The sequence below is a fragment of the Aulonocara sp. 'chitande type north' Nkhata Bay genome, linkage group LG13 (genome assembly GCF_057382095.1).
Source record: "Aulonocara sp. 'chitande type north' Nkhata Bay isolate Kocher_YH1m ecotype deep benthic linkage group LG13, A_spYH_male_GT1.1, whole genome shotgun sequence".
NCBI lineage: Eukaryota > Metazoa > Chordata > Actinopteri > Cichliformes > Cichlidae > Aulonocara > Aulonocara sp. 'chitande type north' Nkhata Bay.
The window spans coordinates 15,074,428-15,100,609 of record NC_141356.1 but is presented as its reverse complement, the minus strand read 5'-3'; the positions used below and the strand labels follow the sequence as shown (position 1 = coordinate 15,100,609).

General features: G+C 39.2%; 1 protein-coding gene across 1 annotated transcript in view; it reads left to right on the top strand.

Annotated features, from left to right (window-relative positions):
• Nucleotides 1–700: 700 nt before the first annotated feature.
• LOC147315867 (1-phosphatidylinositol 4,5-bisphosphate phosphodiesterase beta-1-like) overlaps nt 701–26,182 on the top strand; it is a 37,760-nt gene continuing 12,278 nt past the window's right edge. The window contains exons 1-20 of the mRNA XM_086258836.1: nt 701–1,179; nt 5,458–5,535; nt 7,282–7,350; nt 11,466–11,606; nt 11,701–11,780; nt 12,087–12,140; nt 12,774–12,849; nt 13,300–13,400; nt 14,841–15,004; nt 16,741–16,887; nt 17,974–18,131; nt 19,209–19,291; nt 19,386–19,470; nt 19,588–19,753; nt 21,014–21,069; nt 22,888–22,984; nt 24,560–24,644; nt 24,888–25,012; nt 25,716–25,870; nt 25,979–26,146. Of these exons, the coding sequence (XP_086114962.1) occupies nt 1,081–1,179; nt 5,458–5,535; nt 7,282–7,350; nt 11,466–11,606; nt 11,701–11,780; nt 12,087–12,140; nt 12,774–12,849; nt 13,300–13,400; nt 14,841–15,004; nt 16,741–16,887; nt 17,974–18,131; nt 19,209–19,291; nt 19,386–19,470; nt 19,588–19,753; nt 21,014–21,069; nt 22,888–22,984; nt 24,560–24,644; nt 24,888–25,012; nt 25,716–25,870; nt 25,979–26,146 (2,187 nt within the window). The 5' untranslated portion in view covers nt 701–1,080. The remainder of the gene's footprint in view (nt 1,180–5,457; nt 5,536–7,281; nt 7,351–11,465; nt 11,607–11,700; nt 11,781–12,086; nt 12,141–12,773; nt 12,850–13,299; nt 13,401–14,840; nt 15,005–16,740; nt 16,888–17,973; nt 18,132–19,208; nt 19,292–19,385; nt 19,471–19,587; nt 19,754–21,013; nt 21,070–22,887; nt 22,985–24,559; nt 24,645–24,887; nt 25,013–25,715; nt 25,871–25,978; nt 26,147–26,182) is intronic.

The window sequence follows — 26,182 nt, the reverse complement described above, 5'->3', positions numbered from 1 at the left end:
TAGCTCGGGAGGGCTGATCCTACTCCTACTCTTTTCTGTTGTGTAAGCCTGAATAAAATTTAAGCAGTTGAGTAATCAAACTAACAAAAGAAACCAAAAATTTAAAGCTGGCTGTAAACAAGCTGACTCGTTACCAGCACGTCGCCAAATCTTCAACCAAACCTAAGTAAAAAGTCTAAGTAAAAGCCTCATGACACAGTATCAGCACCAAACCTGACTGATGTTCAAATCCCTGCACCGTAGCTTCACAGCATGATGACGAACCTACCCATACGAGCAGAGGCTGTTATAATAGATTTAATGCCTTTGGTATAGGAAGCACATAATATAGCTGTTAATATAGTGTGTATTCAAAACTGGCCTCATTTGACTATAATCCTGGTTTGGTTTGATTCACCCTCCACTAAAACGCCCACTCTCTTTTTCTTTTCTCCCTCTAGCTCTTTATTCTCTCTCTCCTCTTCTTTCTCCCTCCTTCCTCTTCTTCTCTCCTCATTTCTCTCCATCTCTCCCACTCTCTTTCTTTCTTTCTATCTCCCTCGCTCTCCCTGTCGCTCCGGCTCTCCCTCTCTTACCCCTCCCCCATCTGTGGGAAGCTGCCGTTGTGCGCATGTCGCCGATGAGTCAAATTGTGGAGGCAGTGCATGCACACACACATACACACACACACATATCCTGTCTCCCACGAAGGCATCTGTTTCAGTCTGTCTCTCTGTGAGATGCAGCACCAACAGAGAGAGGGGGAGACAAGAAGAGGGAGGGAGAAAGAAGAGAGGAGGGAAGAATAAGAAAAAAGAGGTGTGAGAACAGAGGCACAGAGCAGAAAGAAAGGAGAAAGAGAAGAAGGGCTCAAATAAAAAAAATTAAGAGTGAACAAAGATAAAGCAAAGACAAAATACAAAATACAAGACTCTTCTTCAGAAGAGGAGAGGATGCTGCTGCAGCTGAGCATCTATGCCTGACTTCTGAGGAGTTCTCAGCTCGGACATGACTGACATGCAGCATTCCTGCATCTGAGCATCTCTAGTCCGTGCATGTGTGTGAGAGAGAGAAAGTGAGGGTTAATGTGTGTGTGAAGCCATGGCGAGTGCTCAGCCGGGGGTCCACGCGTTGAAACTCCAACCTCCTTCCGTCTCTCACACGCTGAGGAACGGAAGCAACTTCATTAAATGGGATGAGGTAAGGACTGATTTTCCTCAAGCACAAGCAAATAGTTTTATTTAATTCTACTACTTGAAAAAAATAAGGAGGCTGAGGAAACGGTCAAAGAATTGAAACTAGCTGAATTAATGTGGAGCGTGAGAAATTGAGGAGGAAGAGGAGGAAATGTGCCATGTTGTCAGATGTGTTTACTATTCATTTGCTGATTGAGCTTTGGCAGTAAGTACCTGTGGATCTTACCAGTGAGGCAGATAGTGTGTGTGTGTATGTAGGTGTGTGTCTGAAATGTGTTTCTGATCAGTCTTCTATCCACCAGTATTCATGTACTGTGTGTGTATAAAGCCCACACATACTTACTCCTGTGCCCTTCATGAGCACAGTCAAACACAAGGTATTTGCAGAGCTGTGTGTGTTCCTCTGTGTGCATGTGTGTGTGTTGGTATGCTGAAGTACAGAGCGCTGACAATGAGGAGGAAAAAAAAATGCTGTCCGGTTGCCATGGTAACTGACATGGTTACCAGCACCTAAACAGATCAGGTGTGTGTGTGTGTGTGTTTATTATCACTGCCTTGAGCTTTATAATGTCATGGATCATACTTATGGAGAAGTACTTAAGAACTAATCCAATGCAGAGCTGAATCCATTCACAATAGCTTAAACTTGTGTGTGTGTGTGTGTGTGTGTGTGTGCGTGTGTGCGTGCGTGCGTGCGTGCGTGCGTGCGTGTGTGTGTGTGTTTTGATATTTGAATCTCTCAAACATGTAGAGCCGGGCTTTATGAAAAATAGAATCAGTTGCTATGGCAACAGGTGACAACCAGGGAGCTAGTTAACCAGCTTCTGAGCTTCTTCTTCTTCTGGTTTTTCTTCTTCCAAATGTAGGCTGTGTTAACACTTTCAAGAAAACAAAAATCCTGCAAAAGAATGTGAAGAACTTTATAAGTATGGACATCTAATGTTTAGAGGACTGAGCTCAAGCTGGTTCCTGTGCCTTCTGAGAAATAGGGATGGAGTAAAAAGTCCCTCCAAGGGTTAAATATATGCCCTTTTGAATAGCTATATTAATTATAGCACAGCAGGTAAGAGGTATAGCTTTGCCAGATTTTATTGACTAGCATTATGAAACAGTTTGTGTACGATCAGGAAAACAAAGAGAAAAAGAAGTACCATAGAAATATAGTGTTGCCGAGGTTAGCAATTGTGCCACATGAAAAGCAGATGCTGATGTGTGACAGACAAACCGTCTTAGTAAGAGCCTTAGTAAGAGTTTTAATGCTAGTCATTTTCCATGCATGCAAACAATTAATTATTTAAATTATTGTGTACCCCTGTATATAATTTTGCACCATTAAATTAAGGTGCAACATTCTGAGCTGGGACTAAAGACAAGTTATAATGATAGAACTGACGAGGATACCTTTCTTTTCTCCCTGTGACATCTGGAATAGTCCAGCTTAAATCTTAAATCAATAAATTCCATTATTCTCACTCACAATTCACAGCTTTTTACGTATGAGGAGAACATATGTTCTTTTCTAAAGATTCTGAAGAAATATGGGAAATTTTAGAATTCAGTGACTAATTTAGTGTTGTTCAGTTACTGTATTTAGTTACTGTGATAGGTGATAATAGTTGGTTTATTAGGTGGTATTCCTTCCTTGTGGTGGACTTTTGGCCACTAGTGGATATTCCAGGCTCTTTTTTGCATTTGTATCCCTAAAATATATTTCATACCTTTTCATATTATTTAATTTTTTTTGTCCATTATTCAGTGGTTAATAGACAGATTTTTTAAACCTGGTTCTGTTTTATTGTGATTTTTCTGTGCTTGTAAGTTTGTTCAGCAATGCACTTGTGATGTATTGACTGAATGACAATAAAGGAATCTGAATTGGTCATCAGTGCCCTTAGCTTCTGTTGGTATTGATTTCAGCTGCTTTCCTCAAAGAGGGGATTAGTTTATTTCAGTAGCCTATACCCTTTTACTTTGCTAACGGATATTTTGCCTGTCATGGCTACAAGCTGCCAAACTACATTAACCTTTCCAGTTGTCCCTGGGGCATCATTTCATGCGGGTGTATGGGTCGATTATACGCAAGTTAGCCCACATGTCAATAGTATGAGCTACTTTTTTCAAGTGGGTGTGTTTTACCTATACTCTTTTCCTAACCCTAACCATGTACTGGTTTTCTGGCAGTGTATAGTATAAAGCAGCAGCCCAATTAACCTATGTGCCAGGCATTTTTTATGGTTTTCATTTAACTAATACCTAAATAGATCTCTGTTCCTGTTAATAATTTTTACATATTAACAAAACAGTTTGAGCAGTTTTGTAGAAGTACAAAACTGATATCAATTCACAGTAACTGAGTCCAGAACCTTGTTAGGCTAAAGCCTTCACTACTGTGTGCAGCTGTGAAAGATGCAAAAGATTCATGCTGGAAGTGGGAAACTGTCACTGTTTCACACCTCCCTGCTCTTGTTCTGCACACAGATAATACAGCTGTTGGGTTTGAGCATCAAATCAATTAAGGTTTAGCTTATAAGAAGGTGGACAGCACTATATTAATTAGATGTAACATTAAATTGTATTGGAACATCTTATTCCTGTGCCTCAGACAAGATTGTTTTCAAGTCCGTGTCAAGGTACCAACAACAAAGGACACATTACGCATAGCATGGAGGCATCCAGTAAAATGTAGCATTACAAGCCCCGGGATGAGAAGGCACTGGCATGCCATAGTCTTTGTTTGTGTGTGCCCTTTTAGGAAGATTCAGTGTTCTAGGACAATGAGAACAAAAGATTTGAAAGTGGAGAGAAATCAGTCCAATCCGTGCTGGTATGGAATAGGAAGAAGCAAAGCCGGTGAGCTAGTTTAAGCAGATGAGTTGAGCTGCATGGTATCATGCTTCACTCTGCTCAGATCATACATTAATGACATGCAGTTTGGTGGTATATTTATTTAAGCAGCAAAGTTTCCCATCTCTCTCATTTCTGACATGTTGATATTTATAACTCGAGAGGTCGAAAGCAACCAATGTTACAACTATAATCTTTAACAGCATTAGTCAACTTAACAATATTATTATTATTTTATTATACAATAATCCTTTAGTAGCCTTCATTATTTCATTGAATCTCCTATTACTGAACCAGCAAAAATATTGGATTCAATTTAACATATACTGTCAATATGATATGATGTCTAAAACCTTTTGGTTGAATTGTCTTGTTGTAACTATAACTATAAGTCACAGCTCCCCGGTTACAAAAGCTGCAGGTTAATCAACTTTATAAAGAAGTCTTAAGTTTGCTTCACCAACTTTGCAAAAATGACAAATTTCAGCTTTAATTTTTGATGCTATGCTGTCTTCTTCTGGCGTCACTGGCATGTTTGTGTTGTTCGATATTTAGACTTTTTTGCTGTTATTATTGATTTTGTACAGCTTAAGTTGCTTTATTTTTGATTATTAACTTATTTTTGATCTGTCACATTAAATCTTTTGAACCTTTTTGTTTGATTCATGGCAACTGAAACTGTTAAAAGATTCCATCAGTACCTGTAATAAAGTCACTCCAACCCTATCTCTGTTTTGCAGAAAAGCAACTGAAACCACTCTGATTAAACTTTTACTAAACTGTATAGATTCAAAGCTTTACATAGTCACAAATCTTTGCACTCCCTTGAAGCATATTCAATTTGGCTGCAAGCTTCAAAACATCAGTTTATCAAATAATTTGGGGGATTCAAACTGCTTAACCCCATATAAAAAATACTTAGTAAGTATTATTTTTGTCCATTCAATACCAGATATTTACACCAGGCTTCAAGGTGCTTTTATTTTTAACCAGTAATTAGCCACAGAAACCGGTCCTCTGAGACACCTGCTGTGTATAAAATGCTATGACTTTTCAAACAGCAAAACATCAGAAGAGCTGCTCTGTCTGAATCCACCTAGAGCCAATTAGGAACTATCATGGTGGGTTAATATGGATAGATAGTTAGTGTTATGACAGCTGAAAAGAACTTCTGTAACATGAAAATGAAATCGCTTAGTGTTCCCTGGTTAAAAGAGGTCACGCTGTAGTGAGTAGTAAAATAAGATTCTGGACACTTACAGTATGAATCACTATCACTTCATGCCACCACAGACAAGTGTATTCTTACATAATTTTCTCGCCCTACCAAGTAGAAAGTAGAACATTTTTATGAGTGCATTAGCTACGTAAATGATTTTTCGCTTGAGTTTTTATGATGTTTTACGGTTATTTTCATTCTCTCCACCTGTCTCCCTAGGATTTGTCCACTGTCACTCCAGTGACTCTGCATGTGGATCCACATGGATTTTACCTCTACTGGACCGACCAAAACAAGGTTAAGCACAAAAATCAGCTGTCTTAGATATAATTCTCTTAGACTGGCTGTAGATATTAAACGATGAGGAACAAATTAAGCTTGAAACCTCAAAAAGTGACATTAATTGATTTGGTGACTCATCAATATTCAGTATTTCAGTCATTAAAACTGGAACTTTTTTCAGACTAGATTCTGAATCAAAGATGAATCATTAAATGTTTCATTACCTTCTTATTTTATGCACATTTGACTAAATTAATTTGCTAATGAAGATTGGTTTTTTAAATTAATTTTCCATTTTAAGTTTGATTAAATGTTGTCTGAATCATTTTTTGTGCACCTGTGAAGCAATTTTATTATTTTTTTATACACAAAAATATAACCAATACAGTCTAGCTGTTAGTCTGATCTGTTTTTGCTATGCTATGTTATGTTTTGCTATAAGATGCTAAATATCTTGCTTCCACATAATCTTGTCTGTGACCTTTATCTACTACAGAAACTGCATACATATTTACAACATTCAGGTTCACTGTGCTAACAATAACCAGTTATGTTTTTGGAATGCAGAGAAAAAGATATACTAAATGCTGCAGTTGGAGATCATAGCAGAGCCAAAATGATTCCCACCATGTGTAATGATTTTACAGTTTTCTTACCTTTGAAATGGTTGCTTTGAAGTTTGTGACCACTCACAGCCAGTTCCTGTCTTCAAATGATAGTTACACTGACTTGGTCAGATATCAGTCTGAGTTAGCTTACAGTTAAATAGCAACAGGTTGGTAATTACATGCAAACTTTTTGTGATAATATGATGATTTATTGTGATAAAGCAGTGAAAATAGCAACTCTGTTGCCATCTACATACAGAGAAATTTGCATTAAACAGAAAAGTACAGTAAATACTTACATTCAAAGTCAGTCAAATCAGAACCACATAGATTTGAAACAAATATTAATAAAGGCCTCCACAAATAATGAGGTAGTTGCTGCAAGATGGTGATTTAACTGCAGAATGGCATAAACACTCAGCATTCCAGCTTTTATTTCAGGATATAACCAAAATACAGCTAGTTTGTCAACCAGCTGAGTCGAGTCAGCTGCTGCAAAGACATGAACAGCAGACAAGTTGCACTCAGCAGCACAGACTGATTCAGATTGGTTGCAACACATTGGCAAACTGTCAGTGTTCATAAATTAGACATCAATTACTTGCAAAGCCTCCCCAACCTGTTTGAGAGTGAGTCAGTCTGAGTTGGACCGTGATTATTTGGAGACAGATTGCTTCCCATCAGGTGACTTGTGCAATCGCCTTGCGATCATAAGTGGCCACCCAGACGTTCAAAAACCCAGGGGTTAGCTTTGTCACCTGAAAGTATGAAAATACATGAGAAGCACAAACTGTGTGCTATTCAGGAATTAGCTGTTTTTATTTTTTTACACACAATTCCAAGAATGTTGAAATTTATTTTATTTTTTTTAGCTTTGTTAATCAAGAGGCTTGCCAATGTTAAGGTTATGTATTCATACACAAGAACTGTAGAGATACAATGTATAGTCAAAGGCTGGGTGGATACCTTTAAAAGGTATGAAAAAAGCAAGCATATAAGACAGCATACCATTGCACACACATACATACATGCACACTTTCTTTCCAGGTCGGCTTAAATCCTTAACAGGAAACAGCAGGAGGCCTTTAGCTCCCAGATAACAGCTGACTGCGTGAGTGTGTGTGTGCTCTATGTGTGGGTGTGTTTTCATTAGGACACAGAGCTGTTGGACCTGACCCTGGTAAAAGATGTCAGAACAGGCAGAAGCACGAAAACACCCAAGGTACTGTCATCTCTCTGCTTATATTCACCTCTACTTGACTCTGCACGTGTGAAATGTATGCTGTGTCCTTCCTGCATTGCAATTTTCAATCCTCCTACTGCATCTCTGTAGCCAGTGACCTCTCACCTAACAGTTGCTCCTCTTATGCAGCAGAATGTGATGTTTTATTCATGAAATTTTTAATATTTGACTTAACGTTTGCATTACTTTTTGTAGCTGACATTACGGCATTCGTGCTTTAATAATAAGTTGATGTTTTTTATTGCCTCTTTTTTCTTTCTGTACTACCATGAAGTACTTTAGATTTTATTTCTGTTACCTACTATCGTTTATGTTATATTTATTGCTTTGCTTCCTACTTCAATAGAAGACTTGTGCTTTGCTTTCATAAATAGCAAAGCATCTGATGTATTTTGTTCGAGGGCAGCCATAATATTTGCCTGACTGGGTTTCTTAATGATTTTAATCCTTGATTGTTACTGTGACTGCCTCATAAGTCTCTAATAATCTCCTCCCTCTGGTCCTCCTCTACCCCTGCTTTTACTTTGTCATCCTGAAAATGATGTGCCACCATGTGAGGAGGGAATTTAACGGAATAATCACAAGATTGAACATTAAACCGAAGCAACAAAAGGAAAACGCAAAAACATTTAACAAACCGAACCCCTGGAAAACCTTTTTTTAAAAATCAGTGATTTCACATCTTTCCTCAATAAGTACGCAAAAGGAGACATGGCTGGTGTGCCATCACCTCGTGGCATACACACACTGGGCAGATCACCTGCCATCAGGGCTAAGAGACAGACAACCATTCACAATTACTTTGAAGCCTACAAGCAATGTTGATTCAGTTAACCTAAAATGCATGTAGTGGGGTGCCAGAATACCCAGAGAGAACCCACACAGGCACACAGAAAAGCACCAGTCTGGTTGATGGATTTGAACCCAGGACCTCTTTGCCATCAGGCAACAAACTTCTTTAAGGAAATGTGAATGATGTGCTTTAAATCACTGGTAGACATGTAAACTCAACTTTCCTGAAATCTACACATGCGGCAGCACTATTTAAGCATAACGTTTAACCCACCAGACCATGGTACTAACAGAATGCAAGACTATACTGATCTCCCAAACTGGCCTCTCATTTCTTACATTTTGCTTCCAAGGCACCAGACTTTTTAGTACTTTTTAAAATGGTCTTGAGCAATAATTCTCCAGCTATTGACTGGTGTACATAGTGTATCCGTAAAATATTTGAGGAAAGTGAACAAATGGAGGGCAAAAGAAAAAACGTCAGGTCAAAAAACTATTTACAACAGATAAACAGTATCTGAAAGTATTGTCCTTAAGAAATTAAAATAAAAATGTAGAAGACTTGACACCTGACAGTTGATTGGTTCCCCAAAGTCTCATAGAAATAGTATTAATTGAAGGGTGGCTGTCAAGAAAAAACCAAAGAAAGGAACCAGGAGAAAAGTCTGAGATGTGCCAAATTACACAAACCAAATTTGAAATGTCTGTGAAGGTTCTCAGTCACCCAGGTCATGGTAGTCTAAGGAGCTTGGAAAGAAAAGTGTCTGGACTTCTTTAAGTTTCCTTGAAGATGTTTCACCTCTCATCAGAGAAGCTTCTTCAGTTCTAAGAGTAACTGGTGGAGAGTCCCAGATTTTAAGCCCTATGGGAGTTTCCCCAAGAGGATCATGGAACCAGTGGAGAATCCATCATGTCCTGGGACTGCATTTCAGTCACAAACCAGACAGTAGCATCTAAAAAGCATCTGGCAGCAGTGTTCACAAACACACTTTCAGTCTTAGACAGAAAAACATACAACATAACACTATCAGTAAGATGGCATATAGTAGGAATGGCCTCTCCAGAGCCCGCACCTCAACATTATTGAAACACCGTGTATCATCTTGACTGGAACAAGAGGAATCTCCCTCAAGAAGCCCGGAGAACTATTCCTGAAGACTACTTGAAAGCTTGCCTAGGAGAATTCAGGCTGCGCTGAAGAATAGAGGTTGCTGTGTATACCCAGTGTTGGCTTTCAGCCTTGTTAGAATTGTACAGACTCTGATTTTCCCTTATATACTGTATTTCCATATACAGAGAGTGCAGAATTATTAGGCAAGTTGTATTTTTCAGGAATAATTTTATTATTGAACAACAACCATGTTCTCAATGAACCCAAAAAACTCATTAATATCAAAGCTGAATGTTTTTGGAAGTAGTTTTTAGTTTGTTTTTAGTTTTAGCTATTTTAGGGGGATATCTGTGTGTGCAGGTGACTATTACTGTGCATAATTATTAGGCAACAAAAAACAAATATATACCCATTTCAATTATTTATTTTTACCAGTGACACCAATATAACATCTCCACATTCACAAATATACATTTCTGACATTCAAAAACAAAACAAAAACAAATCAGCGACCAATATAGCCACCTTTCTTTGCAAGGACACTCAAAAGTCTGCCATCCATGGATTCTGTCAGTGTTTTGATCTGTTCACCATCAACATTGCGTGCAGCAGCAACCACAGCCTCCCAGACACTGTTCAGAGAGGTGTACTGTTTTCCCTCCTTGTAAATCTCACATTTGATGATGGACCACAGGTTCTCAATGGGGTTCAGATCAGGTGAACAAGGAGGCCATGTCATTAGTTTTTCTTCTCTTATACCCTTTCTTGCCAGCCACGCTGTGGAGTACTTGGACGCGTGTGATGGAGCATTGTCCTGCATGAAAATCATGTTTTTCTTGAAGGATGCAGACTTCTTCCTGTACCACTGCTTGAAGAAGGTGTCTTCCAGAAACTGGCAGTAGGACTGGGAGTTGAGCTTGACTCCATCCTCAACCCGAAAAGGCCCCACAAGCTCATCTTTGATGATACCAGCCCAAACCAGTACTCCACCTCCACCTTGCTGGCGTCTGAGTCGGACTGGAGCTCTCTGCCCTTTACCAATCCAGCCACGGGCCCATCCATCTGGCCCATCAAGACTCACTCTCATTTCATCAGTCCATAAAACCTTAGAAAAACCAGTCTTGAGATATTTCTTGGCCCAGTCTTGACGTTTCAGCTTGTGTGTCTTGTTCAGTGGTGGTCGTCTTTCAGCCTTTCTTACCTTGGCCATGTCTCTGAGTATTGCACACCTTGTGCTTTTGGGCACTCCAGTGATGTTGCAGCTCTGAAATATGGCCAAACTGGTGGCAAGTGGCATCTTGGCAGCTGCACGCTCGACTTTTCTCAGTTCATGGGCAGTTATTTTGCGCCTTGGTTTTTCCACACGCTTCTTGCGACCCTGTTGACTATTTTGAATGAAACGCTTGATTGTTCGATGATCACACTTCAGAAGCTTTGCAATTTTGAGACTGCTGCATCCCTCTGCAAGATATCTCACTATTTTTGACTTTTCTGAGCCTGTCAAGTCCTTCTTTTGACCCGTTTTGCCAAAGGAAAGGACGTTGCCTAATAATTATGCACACCTGATATAGGGTGTTGATGTCATTAGACCACACCTCTTCTCATTACAGAGATGCACATCACCTAATATGCTTAATTGGTAGTAGGCTTTCGAGCCTATAAAGCTTGGAGTAAGACAACATGCATGAAGAGGATGATGTGGACAAAATACTCATTTGCCTAATAATTCTGCACTCCCTGTATATTTGCACAAGTTTCAATGAGTCGCTGTGCCTATTTCCCATTTTACTAGAAAATAAAAAAATAAGTGGAAACTCAAGACTTGCATGAGCGATGATGAGACCCTCTTCAGTCAGAAAAACTGGAGAAAATGTGGAGCCCCTCTTGAGGAAGGTGACAAACATTAAATAATTTTTATTTCCTTACTTTCCACAAAAACATCTTTCTCTGTTTGATCGCCTGATTTACTATCAAGTTCAGCCTGCACTCTCTTTACACATATAACACACTGTATGTTGCAAACAACATGTCACACTGGGTAAAAATAGATGCAAATAAACTGCCTCAAATGGTCTCAGCCGTCCCCGCATCCCTCCAGGTCCCTTCACTTTCATCCGTCTCCTCTCTACAGTGCATGCCTCCCTCGTGGCTCTGATTCCACTGACAGCTTTCACTCTGTGTCATCCAATAGGAGGCTAAGCTGCGGGAGCTGCTCGATGTGGGAAACCTGGTTGGTAGGCTGGAGAACCGCATGGTTACCGTGGTTACGGCTTCAGACCTTGTAAACGTCAACCAGCTTAACTTCATCGCTTCGCAGGAGGACGAAGCCAAGGTGCTGAGCTCATTAAAGCGACCGTGACCATGACTAATTGTGATGATAATGATGATGCAGTGTGTGACTGTTTTTGTGTTTCGTTTTTTTGTAGGTGTGGTGTGAGGAACTGTTTTCTCTGTCTTCCAACCTGCTGAGCCACAATCTCAACCGAGACCAGAGTCTGCTGAAAGCGTGAGTACGCACACATTCATCACTGCACGCACTTGTTTGTTTTATTAAACAGTATATGGCTTAAAGGGAAGCACAGATGTGGATTTGTGGAGTTTGGAGGTTAATAAAAAAAATACTGAGTCTTTTGTGATAAACTTAATCATCCCTGCTGCTTCCTGACACCTTTTTGAAACCTATTTTCTGCACATCTTTTAATCTTAATGGTTTTACAAAATGCTTCATTCACACACACCATTGACCCATTTGCCCGACCACTTTTGCTACTTCACCCTTTGAAACTGACACCCTCTAATTTTTCTGCTTCAGGTACATCAAGTTAACTCTTCAGCCGAATGCAGAGGGGAGAATTCCTGTCAAGAAGTGAGTTCCTGATGATTATTAGGTCCCCAAGCCTCACTCAGTGGTTTTACCCAAGCATTTGCTTTGAGGCACATGTTACAGTATATGGTTGGGAACGTGAGGAATTAGCCTGAAGAAATCTTCAGAGACACGCACAAACTGTAACTTTGCTCTTTCCTGTCCCTTGCTTCCAAAAATAAACTTAATTCCATGTGCACTTGGGGAAGCAAAAACAGGGACAGGATTCATGAAGGTGCTTAATTCAGCACTGACCTGGTAATCAACCACTGCCAGAGCATGAGATGGATAATACAGTTATGACAGGAAGCTGTATTTTAGAAGCAAACTGAGAGCCGAATTAAGGTCAGCTGATATCTAAGAAGCCGAGGGAGTAGAGTTTTAAGAAAGCCCGCACGGTTTGACAGTTTGCACAGTCGAAGCTTTGGGCTCAAGTGAAGAGGGTGAGATTTGCCAAAGTGAAATTGCGTACACGGGGAATAGTTGCATTTCAAGAACCGTTATGGAGGATTAGCACCGTAAATGTCGGCCCATTAGTTGGAGAGAAGAATATGTAGAGGTTCTTACGGAAAGTAAAAAAATGAGTTTTGGGTTGGTGGAATGATCATAATATTGTTGCACCACTGTCTGTTTCAGTATTGTTCGGCTGTTTTCATCGGACAGAAAAAGAGTCGAGAATGCCCTGGAGAGCTGCAAACTGCCCTATGGACGGGTAAATACTTCAGTTAGTTTGGATTATTATAGGTGGCAGGGAATGAAAGACACACATGAAAAGCTGTTCTCTTTTCATGGATAACTACATATTAGACTCACAAAGTATTTAGTTTTTTTCTCTCTTTTTCTCTTTATTCTTTCTTCTCAGTTTTCTGTTTTCTGTTGAAGCTTTTGTCTGTTGGTTTTGTCCAGAATGACTCATAGTGCATGGATGGGTGAAATAAGCTCAGATATCTGGGTCATCAAGTTTTCAAGCAGCCACTTCCAATTCAAAACAAAGTGGTGTTGATTTTACATGAATCACACATTGAATATTCCTGTGAGCACAGAAAGATTGTTTTTGAAGAAGACATGTTGGAGGAAAAGTTGCATTTTAAAAAGGGTTTTGAACTATATTTTGCAGTTGGCATTATCAATAATTAATGCCCATGTTCTTTGTATTTGACAGGGTGACAGCATCAAACTGGAAGACTTAACACTTGAAGTTTACCGGAACTTCTTGGATAGTCTGTGCCCTCGTCCTGAGCTTGGGAACATCTTCAAACTGCAGTAAGTAAACAAAAAATAACTTGAGCTGGAGCTCTTGCTGCAGCTACTGACCTCTACTCTGCTAAAAGATGTATTAAAGATGAAGAAGCTACTCTACAAAATGAAAAGTTGTTATTTGCTTCAGGCCAATTTTTTTGATATCAGAAAAATCGTGATTCATCGCCTGTCCCACTTGTACAGACAGACAGGGATTGAACAAACTGGTTGATCTTTAGCTTTGCAGCAGTAATCATATTCTTAAAACTAATCTATCCCCTCTTCCAACGATGTTATGCAACTGGACCAGTTTGTTAGAAGTAATTAGCTTTCTGAAGCCGATCTAAATCCTGATCCTGGAGTTTTTTTTAATGTAATTGTGTCCCTAGAACCAGAAAGGTGTCTAAATCTAAATCTATTTGTATTAATTACTTGAACAACAAGACAATACGTCACAATTTCTTTTTATTTCAAGTTGATATGCAGTTGGAAATATATGATGATTAAGACCTCATTAAGACCAGTCAACAACCCCCTGGCGACCACTGATCACTAGGAAAATAAATGTCTATTCTGCAAAATAGACATTCTACCTTTTTCTCTCTGAGCTACAGTGAAACTGCAAACATCTATGCAAACTACTTGTAGCCTAGTAATGACCACAGCAATCACAAGGAGCTTTTCAGTGCTTCATCATATACCTCTTTACTACCAGTTTGTTATGCACGAGACTGTCAGGAACCTCCAGCAACCACTCGCTTACTAGTCACAGAATACACACTTTTCCCGCATGACTGGTGGTTGCTAGATAAGTGCCAACAGGTCTCTAGGTCTGTGTGACTGAGACCTGAACCACTGTGAGATGGGCCCAATCTGAAATTTCACATCGTATCTTCACACTTAGAATGACAACTTGATATTTTAAAAAAAAGAAGCGTATCATCTAGTTGTTCTCAAATATTATCACAGGGCATTTCTGCATCGAAGAAACTGGAATCAATAAAGGATGATAATAATAAAATAATTTAAATGTTTAGCTATAATTTTTGTAGTACTTGTACTACACTTGTACTTGTAGTAGTAATTCTCTGTATCTGTTTTTTTTTTCTAGCATTGGAAAGCAGTAGATAAATCTGTACAATGTGAAAACTGGCAGATTTATGCAGCATACCACTTGTACATTTGTTCTAGTGGTTTCTCATCACACATAAAAACATGTTGACGTATTCCAGTTTCTACAAACGTTCTAAACCCTTGCAAATTGATTTAACTTAATTGATTTAATCAATTGATAAAACCAATACAATAGCACTCTTCCCATTTTAAAAACTGTTTTTCAAGAGTATGAGGTTAAGCAGCACTCCAGCAGTGGTTCCACAAAAATACCCAAACAGCATACAAATTTCTGAGAAGGTTTATCCTCTAATGCTCTGACTTTCAACCTGACTCTTCTCTGCTCTGCAGAGGAGCCAATGATAGGATGCTGTCAGTCGATCAGATGACAGAGTTCATCAACAATAAGCAGAGAGACCCAAGGCTCAATGAAATCCTCTACCCACCTCTTCGTCCTGCACAGACGCACACTGCGATGGAGAGGTATCAACATGACCAGACACAACTAAAGCAAGGTACACACTTAGACAAGCAGATTTTGCTGGAGGTTTTATGTGTTTGTTTGTTGTTGTTTTTTTTTTTTACTTTAACCTCCTAGGACCTGGCGTCCACATATGTGGACATCACATTTTGGGTTATTTAGACCAAAATACTCAATTTTGCTCTACAAGAGCCTGATATCCACTTACGAGGACATTATACTGCTACTGTTCTATCAAAATTTTAAACAAATATCCTCATATGTGGCTCTTATTTTTCATAAAAACGAAAATAAGGTAAAAAAAAAATCTGGTAATTCTTTCTTTTTACATTCATCGGGCCCCAATATGCTCAAATATCAAAGAGAAATTAAAAATGCATGCTATGGAAGAGTCCGGGTCTTAGGAGGTTAAAAATAAAAACCCACACAAGTTGATCCAAAAATACCTTTCTAACCCACCTATATACTTACTCTGTAATTTGTGTAGATCCTACTAGAAGAAATTTAGGTGTCTACTTTGCATCAAACATAAACTACAGATTGTTTTTCACCCATAAGATAACAGTGCTGCTATCTAAGAAATAAAATGATTATGTTCGTATTATATTATATTTCCTTATCAGAAATTAAAAATTCATTATAGAGGAGGGTTGAGAAATTAAAAAGGAAAAACCTGAAGCTTTATTCTAGGATGGTGACAAGTCACTAAAGGGGTTTAATGAGTATGACAATGATGCTATGACGCTAACATTTAGCACACACACACACACACACACACACACACACACATTCTTACAGAAGTTCACACATATACATACAATGCCTTGTCTTAGAACCATGTGGGCGTGGCTTTGTTCTGATGTTTTTTGTGTGAACTGTCTCTCAATAAAAAGGCAGCAAGGGAGGTCAGATGTGAGGCCACTTGATTACAGTAAACTCATTGTCTTGTTGGCGAAACCAGTTTGAGATGATTAGAGCTTTGTGAGCTATCAGAAGATGGACACATTGTGGTCATAAAGGGATGGACATGTTCAGCAACAAAACTCGTCTGGCATTTAAATGTTGATAACTTAGTAGTAACGGGATTAAAGTGTGCCAAGAAAATATCCCACACGCAATTACACCACCGACAGCAGCTGTTGATACAAAGCAGGATGATTCCATCTTTTAATGTTTTTTTTTTCCAAACCCAATCATCGGAATATTACAGTAGAAATTGAGACTTCCCAGACCTGGCAAAGTTTTTCCAATATTCTGTTGTCCACTTTTGGTGAGCCTGTATGAACTGTAGCATCCTTTCCTGTTTTTTTGATGTGGTGTGGTTTTCTGTTGCAGTAGCCAATGTGCTTCAAGGTTCAACATGTTGTGCATTCAGAGATGTACCGTAGTTGTATCGAGCTGTTATTTGAGTTCTGCTGTTTTCCTTTCAGCTCAAAGCAGTCTGGTCATTCTCCTTTGACCTCTGGCATGTACAAAGCATTTTTTTTTCATAGAGGGCTGACGCTCACTGGCTATTTTCTCCTTTTCTGTCTGTAAATACTAGAGATGGTTGTGTGGGAAAAAAGAGTAGCAGCTTCTGAAATACCAGCCTGTGTGCCACCAAACTCTACGGCACTTTCAAATTCACTTTCGCAACTTCATTAGATTGTCTTGATCACGCCTAAATGAAGTAAGAGTCAAAGTGACCAGTTTTTATTGTCCTGAACTGATTTTTGTTGGAATAGGGTTCTCACTTTTTGTCTTTTGTGTTTGTGTGAACAATATTTTTAGGCAAGATCTCCCTCCAGGCGTTCTCCAGTTATCTGTCTAGTGATGAGAATGGAGTCATTCCACCAGAAAAGCTGGATCAGTCTGAAGACATGAGCTTCCCAATATCTCACTATTTCATCAACTCATCGCATAATACCTACCTGACAGGTACGCATGCACAAGTCCTAAAAGCTCAGCAATAAATCCATTACTTTCCATCACCGGTCTGATCCAAATACATTCTCTTTGATAGGCATTGGCAACTTCTTGGGAGAGAACAAATGAGTTGATTTAAATGTGTGAGCGTGAAGAAAATAAAATATTTGTCTGTTCAATTAACAACTGATGCAAACAGGAGAAAAGGTGAATTACCAAACTTTTTTATTAGTTGCGACTCAAATACGTCCAAAGTCTTCTTCAAGTTGACAGTTTAATTCTGCCAACAAAGCAGTGTATCGGGGGAACACACAGCTCTACTAAGAGAGCCATTATAGTTTTTCAGAGTGACACTGAGCTAAACAACATCCCAGAAAAATACCTCTGCTAAACAAAAAGTATGCATTTGCAGCAACAAAAGCACTTTAATGGCATGTAAATGAGCCAAATGCAGATCTCATCCAGATTTTTCCAAATAGGCTGAGCATTAATGAAGACATAAAGGATATGGGACACAAAACGACTTAACACGCACATAACATTTTTCAGTTTCATCAAAATTATGCACAGACCTGAGGCCTGTTGCACCTGAGTCTAAAACGAGATGGCCTAAAAAGAGAGCTTGGAATCGTGGCCTGGTGGGATTCAAGTGTCTCCTGCTTCTTCTGCTTCTATAAGCATGCAAACTCCCTGCTTGTCCAACAGTTAGAAAAAATATTTGACGGAACTGGTTATCTATTACACAAGGAGACAAGGTGTGACACTAATAATCCATGCATTCTTTCACATCTTGGCTTATGTGACTATTCATACGATAAATGGACGAACAACCTTCGGGATCACATCCTAAGGGGCAATCCTGCTATGTTTTAAATACCTGGGACTCTTCATGAGTTGTTTTAGAACCAAAGAAGACTCTTGGATGAGAGATGAAACATTCTAACAAAGCAAAAAGAAGTAATTTCCTTCTTTTCAAGTCCTCAAGTCTACCATGACCTCAGTGACTGAGAGCCTACACAGACTTACTTCCAGGAAGTAGCTTTGTATTTAAATCTATAGCCTTGTTTTGCATCATTTGTTCTTGTCCTTGTGTTTCAGCGGGCCAGCTGGCCGGGAGCTCCTCAGTAGAAATGTACAGGCAAGTTCTGTTGGCCGGGTGCCGCTGTGTGGAATTGGATGTGTGGAAAGGACGGACTGCTGAGGAGGAACCTGTCATCACTCATGGATTCACCATGACTTCAGAAATCTCCTTTAAGGTGTGTCTAAGTGGGAATTAAATCATGCAAGTTAAGAGTGCACATTTAGGAAGCCATTTAAGCAAATGTTTGGTACAATGTTGTGTTTTCTCTCCAGAAGGTTCGTCTTAATCCTCTTGGTTGTTTGGTCTATATGCTCTTCTTTTCTCTCTTTGCTTCCCAGTCACCCAAAGCGGTCATAGCAGATGGCTGCCCCTCCCTCAAGCAGTTTCTGCTGGACATCTTCCTGTTTAAAGGATTTTTTTTTCTCCACACTCTCGCCAAGCATTTGCTCATAGGGCAGTTATTGGGGTTTTTTGTGTATAATGTTGTAACGTGTACAATAATTGTCTCGGTGCTGTTGAAATATAAATATAAATAGATTTGGATTAAACCTTCTGAATTTGATTGCTCACATTGTTTTTGTGGCTGAATGAAAATGCCAAGCCATCTGCAATGATTCTGGACTGTTTAAGAGCTAATTGCAACCTCTTAGTCATCTGGCTTAGATCTTCTGCTTGTTAAAGAGGCCAACTTGTGTTTGTTTTGAATGGTCCTGTTTGCTAGAATACATCAAATGTGTCAACCATTAACTTTTAAAAGCAGGCTAAAAACATTCATTTTCTCTGAGGGATTGTTGTACTATTGGTGTGCATGATTATCATGGCCCTAAGAATTCACAATAACTATAGCATTGCAGACACCCCATATTTTATTCACAATACTACATAGAAAACTTGTCAAATGAAACTGACAAAATGTACTATTGTAAGAAGAGGCAGAATCATGTCTCAATAAAGTGGTAATCTGCACGTCCAGACCGTTGCTGGACTTTTGTCTCACATAGGATTCTAGATGTTCAACAGTCCTGACTCTGTAATTTTTGTTTCATGATGTGCCAAATGATTTCAGCCGTTCACGGTCTGGACTGTGGGATGGCCAGTTTAACAGGGCTCTTCTACTACGAAGCCATGCTGTTGTAATAGATTCATCACACTATCTTACTTAAATATGTAAGGTCTTCCCTAAAAAACCTGCCTTGAGTTTCTGAATATCTGCAAGCCACTTTGCAATGTGTTTTTGTCTTTCATTTTCTAGGAGGTGATTGAAGCTATTGCAGAATGCGCCTTCAAGACCTCACCCTTCCCTGTGATCCTGTCTTTTGAAAACCACGTGGACTCGTGAGAATCTCATTATTTATGTTTTTTAATATCCTGATTGAATCATAAGGTCTTTTTGTTTATATCTGTAATTTTCCATTTACCCATCTATCAGGTTGAAGCAGCAGGCTAAAATGGCTGAATACTGTCGATCCATTTTTGGAGAAGCTCTTCTGATTGACCCTCTGGACAAATACCCTGTAAGAAATACTGACACGTGAAAGTGTTCAAAGTGTCTATTTTGTGATCAGACTGCAGTTTAAATTAATTTCTCTCTTTTCTGTCTTTTTTTTCTCTTCTATTGTGTGTATTTGCAGCTGGAGCCAGGTGTCCCTCTGCCCAGTCCTCAGGAGCTGATGGGCAAAATTCTCATCAAGAACAAGAAATCCCACAAACCTTCCAATAACACAGACACAAAGAGACTGACGGACCAACCTGCCAATCAGAGCAATGAACCAGTGTCTCCTAGCAACAACACAGGAGGTAAGACACAAAGACAAAAGGACTTTTTTTCAGCCCAGAAATCCAAGTGAAATGTATTCAACTGCGACAGCCTTTGTATAAAAAAATACGACAGACAGTAAATTCTTCTGTGGTTTCAACAGCTGCACGGGGCTGGAGAAATGTTAAAAACACAGGCATATTTTGGCTGTAACTTAAGGGCATCAGATGTCCAAAAAACGCTTTCACTGTGTGTCTTTCAAAGTGTTTTCACATTCAGCAGGCGTATGTCCTCACAAACATGAGTCATCGGGTAATCAGCATCATTGGGAAAAGGCGCAGTGGCTGGAGCTTCAGCACTGTCCCTGAGAAATTTGTTTTAAAGACCCAGGAAAAATAATGTGATTACTGCCCCAAATCATTTTGTAGTGTTTAGTTTTCTGAAAGGTCACTATCAGAGGACAGCACATTTCTTTAAACCACAATTTCCATCATGACTTTTTGTAAAATCCTTTGGCCCAAAGTATTATCTACTCCACCTCATCAGGGATGCTTAATGAGCAGGACATCCCAGATGAGGTCTGAAGCTCTTTTCAGCAATTAAATAGCAGAGCAGAGGGAAATGAGGGAGCCTTATTGACATGTTTGACATGCAGATTCTGAAAACAGGACAGTAATTGAGAGCACAACCGTGAATGAAGATCAGACCAGCATCTTTACTGAAGTCCATGCTCATACAGTGGCCGTGACCCTTTAGACAACGACTGCCTGAGTGGGCTGAATAATCAGCACCAGAGAAGTTAAAGCACAGGGCTGTTTAAACTCCTTCCACTATCTGCTTGATTTATATTCTGCTCTTTGGTGCACAAATTTGCCATTGTCATGTGTTTCTCAGATGCTGTGCATGATTATCTATTATTAGTTTATTTGTGCACAGATTTTATTGTACAGCTCAGGAGAAAATCTGTTGTCCTTGCTCTCAGGCATATGCTAAATTGTTACCAAACAGTCATGTTAATGGATAATTCCTGGATGATTATATCAATCTCACCTGATTAGCAGTTCACAGGCTAAGTTTCCTCCAGTGAATACAGTCTCTAGCTCTTTTCACCAGCTTTAGGACACATCTCATTAAACTGAAGTATTTATGTGAGGGTATTTTATTTGCATTCTGCTTGAAAAGCAGAATGCAAATCCTGTTCTTGTGTCAGCTGAATAACTGTGTTATTCTGGCCGTTTATATCTGAAAAAAAAAAAGACAAAGAGATGAAGAGATGATGAAGACTTGTTTAATTTTAACAGAGATGGAAGCTGAGAGTGAGGAAGATGATGATGATGAAGATGATGATGGTAAAAAGGTCAGTGGTGACATCGAACAGAGCTGACAGAGGGTCACCCTCACTGCTGTCGCCATTCGTTAATGTTTACAAGTGCTGTTTATTTTCATGGTTTTGCTGTTTATTCTTTAAGCCATTGTCATTGTTAATCTTGTTCTGAACCCTGAATATTGTTGTTGTTGTGGGTTGTTGTGAACACTTGCTTTTTTTTTTTTTTTTTTCTTTTTTTTTTGCTGTTGCTTGTGCTTTATTTTTTCTGTTGTCTCTCCAGTGGTTCTTGTGGTTTATTCCGTATCTGTACCATTCGTGCATTTTCCTCTGTTTTCACAGTTTTTGTTAATAAGGTGACTGCACTTATGTAGCATTACTTTACTATCATTTTATCTGACTGGGGGTTATACAGTGTGTCTGAAACCAGGATGTTGGTTTTGCTAGAGCATCATACTAATGTTGTTCCCACAAAATCACTGCAATTGACCAGCCATTGTATTGCGATATCATAGTGCAACTGAAGTTGCTTCAGCCTGTCGACAATTTCTGCATATCTGCAAGCCCTTTTGCAACCCACTTTCATCCCAGACAGATTCATATCTGTTGCTGTTAATGCCCACTCTGTGATGAGTTCTTAGTGCTGCTCTCTCAGCCTTTATTCTTTCTGTGTATCTGCATTAAATTATAACAAAGTACAGCACAGAGGAAATAGATTTAGGAAAACATCCTGCTTTCCAGTAAAATAAACCATTTAACGGCATTAAATATGTATTTAAAAGCCTTTTTAATTGTGCTTTCTTCCAAGCTTTGGCATCACAAAAAAGTTTTGTTGCAGTAATTATTAATTTTTATAGAAGATGAGATCGTGCTGTGCACACACAGCACCTCACTGCAAAAGAAAATACAAAATCACCTGTTTGATATTGTTTTAGTACGCCTAATGTACCCTTTAGTACCATTAATGAGGAGCTTTGACACCTCTATATATGTTATAGATTATAACATATATCTAAATATATGCATCTAAATATACTTTGTTCTACCTCTATCTTTGCTACTGGGGAATTTATTGCACTGCATGTATCAAAAGCTAATGTAGCCTTGAGCAAAAGTGATCAGCTGGCTTCAAAGGTCTGGTAAGCTCCCTTCTTTCTAACTTTTAAACTCGCTGTCTTGAGTGAAATCACCTAAGGCCATTTATCAGATTTTATGCAACTCTGTTTAGAGCCACCAGAGGTTTTATATAACGTGCGTGTTTTTCACTTTGTTTTAAAGCACTCCCCAGGAGCTGTAAACAGTCTTTGATATGCATTTGATGTCAGAGTTCCCCTTTAAGTTTCAGATGATGCTGACTGTAAATGAATAAAAGTAGAAGAGACATAATGTGGCAAGAGATATCAAACAGACCAGACAAGTGTGTTAGGTGTTGAGACAGAAAGACAGAATTCATTACACCGACGAAAGTGAAAGGTTGAAAAAAATAAATAAGCACAACAAAAAGTAGCAGGATAATAAACAAAAAATGAAATGAAAAGCAGGTCGGACATAGAGTGTGTGCACAAGTGTTTGTGTATTTGTGTTTAAAAAGTCGATGGATTTCATTTTGCTGTATATTTTTATTGTTGTGTTGGTATTAGTGTTTGCTGTCAGATTCTGTTGCTGCTGCCATTCTTTTTGTTACTAAGTGCTGTGCAGAGAAATGCAGGACTGCAAACAATGAAAATGTCTGCTTCAAATGACAGCTGCTGTTCCCTCCAGATGTTATGGAAAAAGATGTGTCTCATCTCATTGAAACTATGCTTTGGATGTGTGACGCTTATACTTTATTCCTTCTGTCGTTTATTGCAGGGCTCAGCTGAGCGGGAAGCAGTGGCAACAGAGGAAATGTCAACTCTGGTTAACTACGTCCAGCCTACCAAGTTCAACTCCTTCGAAGCCTCCAAGAGTAAGAAAAGCTCACTATAGATATGTTATTTTGTAGTGATATCCACTGTAACTCAATATAAATGATATAATGCATAAGTTTGGCCTTCACTGTGTTCACGAAATAGGGTGTGAAATTAACTAAGAGAGATTTTTTTTTTATTAAAATTGTTATCTAAAGTAAAGTCAGGTGACAAATGAAAGGATAACTCAACACAAAGTGACTTAATCAGTTTTAATAGATGATAATGTGTGAAGAGGGGATCAGGTCAATGTTTTACACACAGCAGGAGCTATTCAGGGCCAAATGTGTTTTGACTGCTGGAATTCAACCTAAGTAGAGCTTTCAATAGGCAGGTCACATGATCCCAGCCCATAGTTACCTGCACTATGCTCATGTTGTGAGTTTGGCATAGGGAGCTAGTAAATTGAAAACCCCTAAATATCTGATCCAACTGGGTTGTAGATCTGTGTTTTTACGTTCAAAAGACATGTCTAGAAAATTTCAGGGTTGGGATGAATCTTTCAAGTCTCTGAAACTCTACTGGAAGAATGGAACAACATAATTCCCAGAAGATAGATCTTCATTTGGTGTTTAGGCGATGGTGGTGGAGAGAGTTGTGTAAATCAGGATTCACTGTCCCATGTTGTTGTTTATGCGTGTGGGTCTGTGGCTGTGCAGAGAGAGTGATTGTGGGAATTCTTCCTTCTCTTCTCTTTGTCTGTCTCCTCTTTTCATTCTTTCTATTTTATCTATTCTCTTTTCTCGCCTCCCTGAGCTGGGTTCTGCCACAGGTTTCTTCCTGTTAAAAAGGACTTTTCCCCCCCCCACTGTTGCCAGGTGCTTGCTCACAGGGGACCATCTAATTGTAGGCTTTTCTTGTAGATACTGATGTTTTTCTTTACAATATAAAATGTAACTGCTGTGTGAATAAAACTGAGCTACCAGTGCGTAGCTTGATGCCAGTAATAAAACACATGGATGAATCTGTTGAAAACAGTCCCTCAAAGGGAGAAAAACATTGCCATAATATAATATAAAAACTTTTTAAAAAATCAAACAAGACTTCTTTCTCTCAGTGAACTATAGCCAGCCAGTCATAAGCAAAAGTAGGCAATTTTTATGGTTGTACCACATATTTTGACACTGCCCTGTGGTTGCTACAGACCTGCAGCTCATATCTGCAAAGCTCTGCAATCGCATCTATACACAGTCATGTTGAACACTTAACACCTCAGTCCTCCCATAATTTATCAGTTTGGTTAAGATCTGGTGACTGTGAAGATCATAGCACAGGATTTACATCATATTAATTCTCATCAAACCATTCAGTGAACACTTTGTCCTCTTGGAAGAGGCACCTTTAATTGTAGGATAAAGGTAATTACTCAGACACTTACACTGACATGTCCCTCTAAAAGAGCAAAAACGTGTCAGTAAAGTGGCCCCCACAAAATAACTGAGCCACCCCACATAGAGACCAATGGGTTCATCCAATTCCTTCAATTTGTTAACTTTCTGTAGATGCAGGAAGTTTGAAACCAAACTAATTGCTCAGAAATGCGTGTGTTCTCATTTTTGTGTGTGTTTGTGTAGAGGCAGCCCGCTGTTACCACATGTCGTCTTTTGTGGAGACCAAAGCGTTGGAGCATCTCACAAAGTCACCAGTGGAGTTTGTAGAGTATCCTTGGCAACAGTTACCACAGTTACATCACACCAAGGCACCATCACTTTATTTTTCATTGACTTCTCACTTTTGCTTGCTTTTTTTCTGTTAACCTTCAGAAATCTTTGTAACTCAGTAAGTTCTGATTAAGTTTTCATTTCATCAGTTTCTATACCAGCAGTTTCAGTACAATACATTTTACATGAATCTATATGTTAGCACTAATGAAATAATGGTTCTTAACCTTCTGTTAACCAGATATAATAAATCTCAGCTGAGTCGAATCTACCCAAAAGGAACCAGAGTGGATTCATCAAATTTTATGCCTCAACTCTTCTGGAACGCAGGATGTCAACTGGTGGCTCTAAACTACCAAACTATTGGTAAACTATTTTTTCTTTTTCTTTTTTTTTTTGTAAAAGGTGCCTTCAAGGACCTTTAATAAAAGTCCTCCCACAAGCAAGTATCCTATCATGGAAAGCCCATTGGCCAATTCCAGGTTAAAAGACTAATCTGAATTAATGGAGCCACGAACATAACAGTTCATCTCTGACTCATCCCTACAGAGATCTTGAACAATTGCTGTGCTAATCCACATTAAACCAAGAAAAACATTTGACACAGTTGAAACTGTTCTGGACCTCAACTGGAAGATTGCGACTTTTATGTGCCACCGTTGACTGTCATGAAGAAATATCCTTATTGACATTTTAAAGGGAATGCCATTTTTGGAATTGCAGAATTCTCCCATTTAGGTTTCTTTTGAGTGCCATGTCTCTGCCTTATAATGCTTTTGCCTCGGTAAAAGAAAGCATTCAAGATTTCCCCCCCTTTTAAGTGCATTTTAAATTAAGGGAGATAGTCTTTCCAAGGCTATCTAGGCTTTGCATGTACTCATTTGTTAACCACTTACCCTTGTTTAGAGTCAGATCAGCTGAAAATGTACTTCAGAAGCCACTGATTCCCCAAAATAACACATTCCACTTTGCTGCTCTTTTGTGCAACAACCAGAGTGCAGCTGTACAGCTCAAACTCAAACTGGTGCTTTAAGCCTTTGTGATGCTAAACTTCAATTTTCTGTTGCAGATTTGTCCATGCAGCTGAATCTCTTTATGTTTGAGTACAACGGTCGGAGCGGCTACAGGTTGAAGCCTGAGTTCATGAGGCGCCCGGACAAACACTTTGACCCTTTTACGGAAAACACAGTAGATGGCATTGTAGCTAACACCCTCTCTGTGAAGGTATATTCACAGTGCTTTTTTTTTTTTAAACAGTCTCTATTGGTATAACTCTTGTAGTATCTTCCTGTATGTGTTTAAACAAATGCAAGTGAATCCTCTGTGTTTCAGGTTATTTCAGGCCAGTTCCTGACTGAGCGGAGAGTGGGGGTGTATGTGGAGGTGGAGATGTTCGGACTCCCTGCAGACACTCGGCGGAAAGCTCTGAAGACCAAAACGTCTCAGAACAACAATGCCATCAATCCAGTGTGGGACGAAGAGCCGATTGTGTTCAAAAAGGTGCGTTACAGGGAGTCGGATGTCTTACCTGTGCAT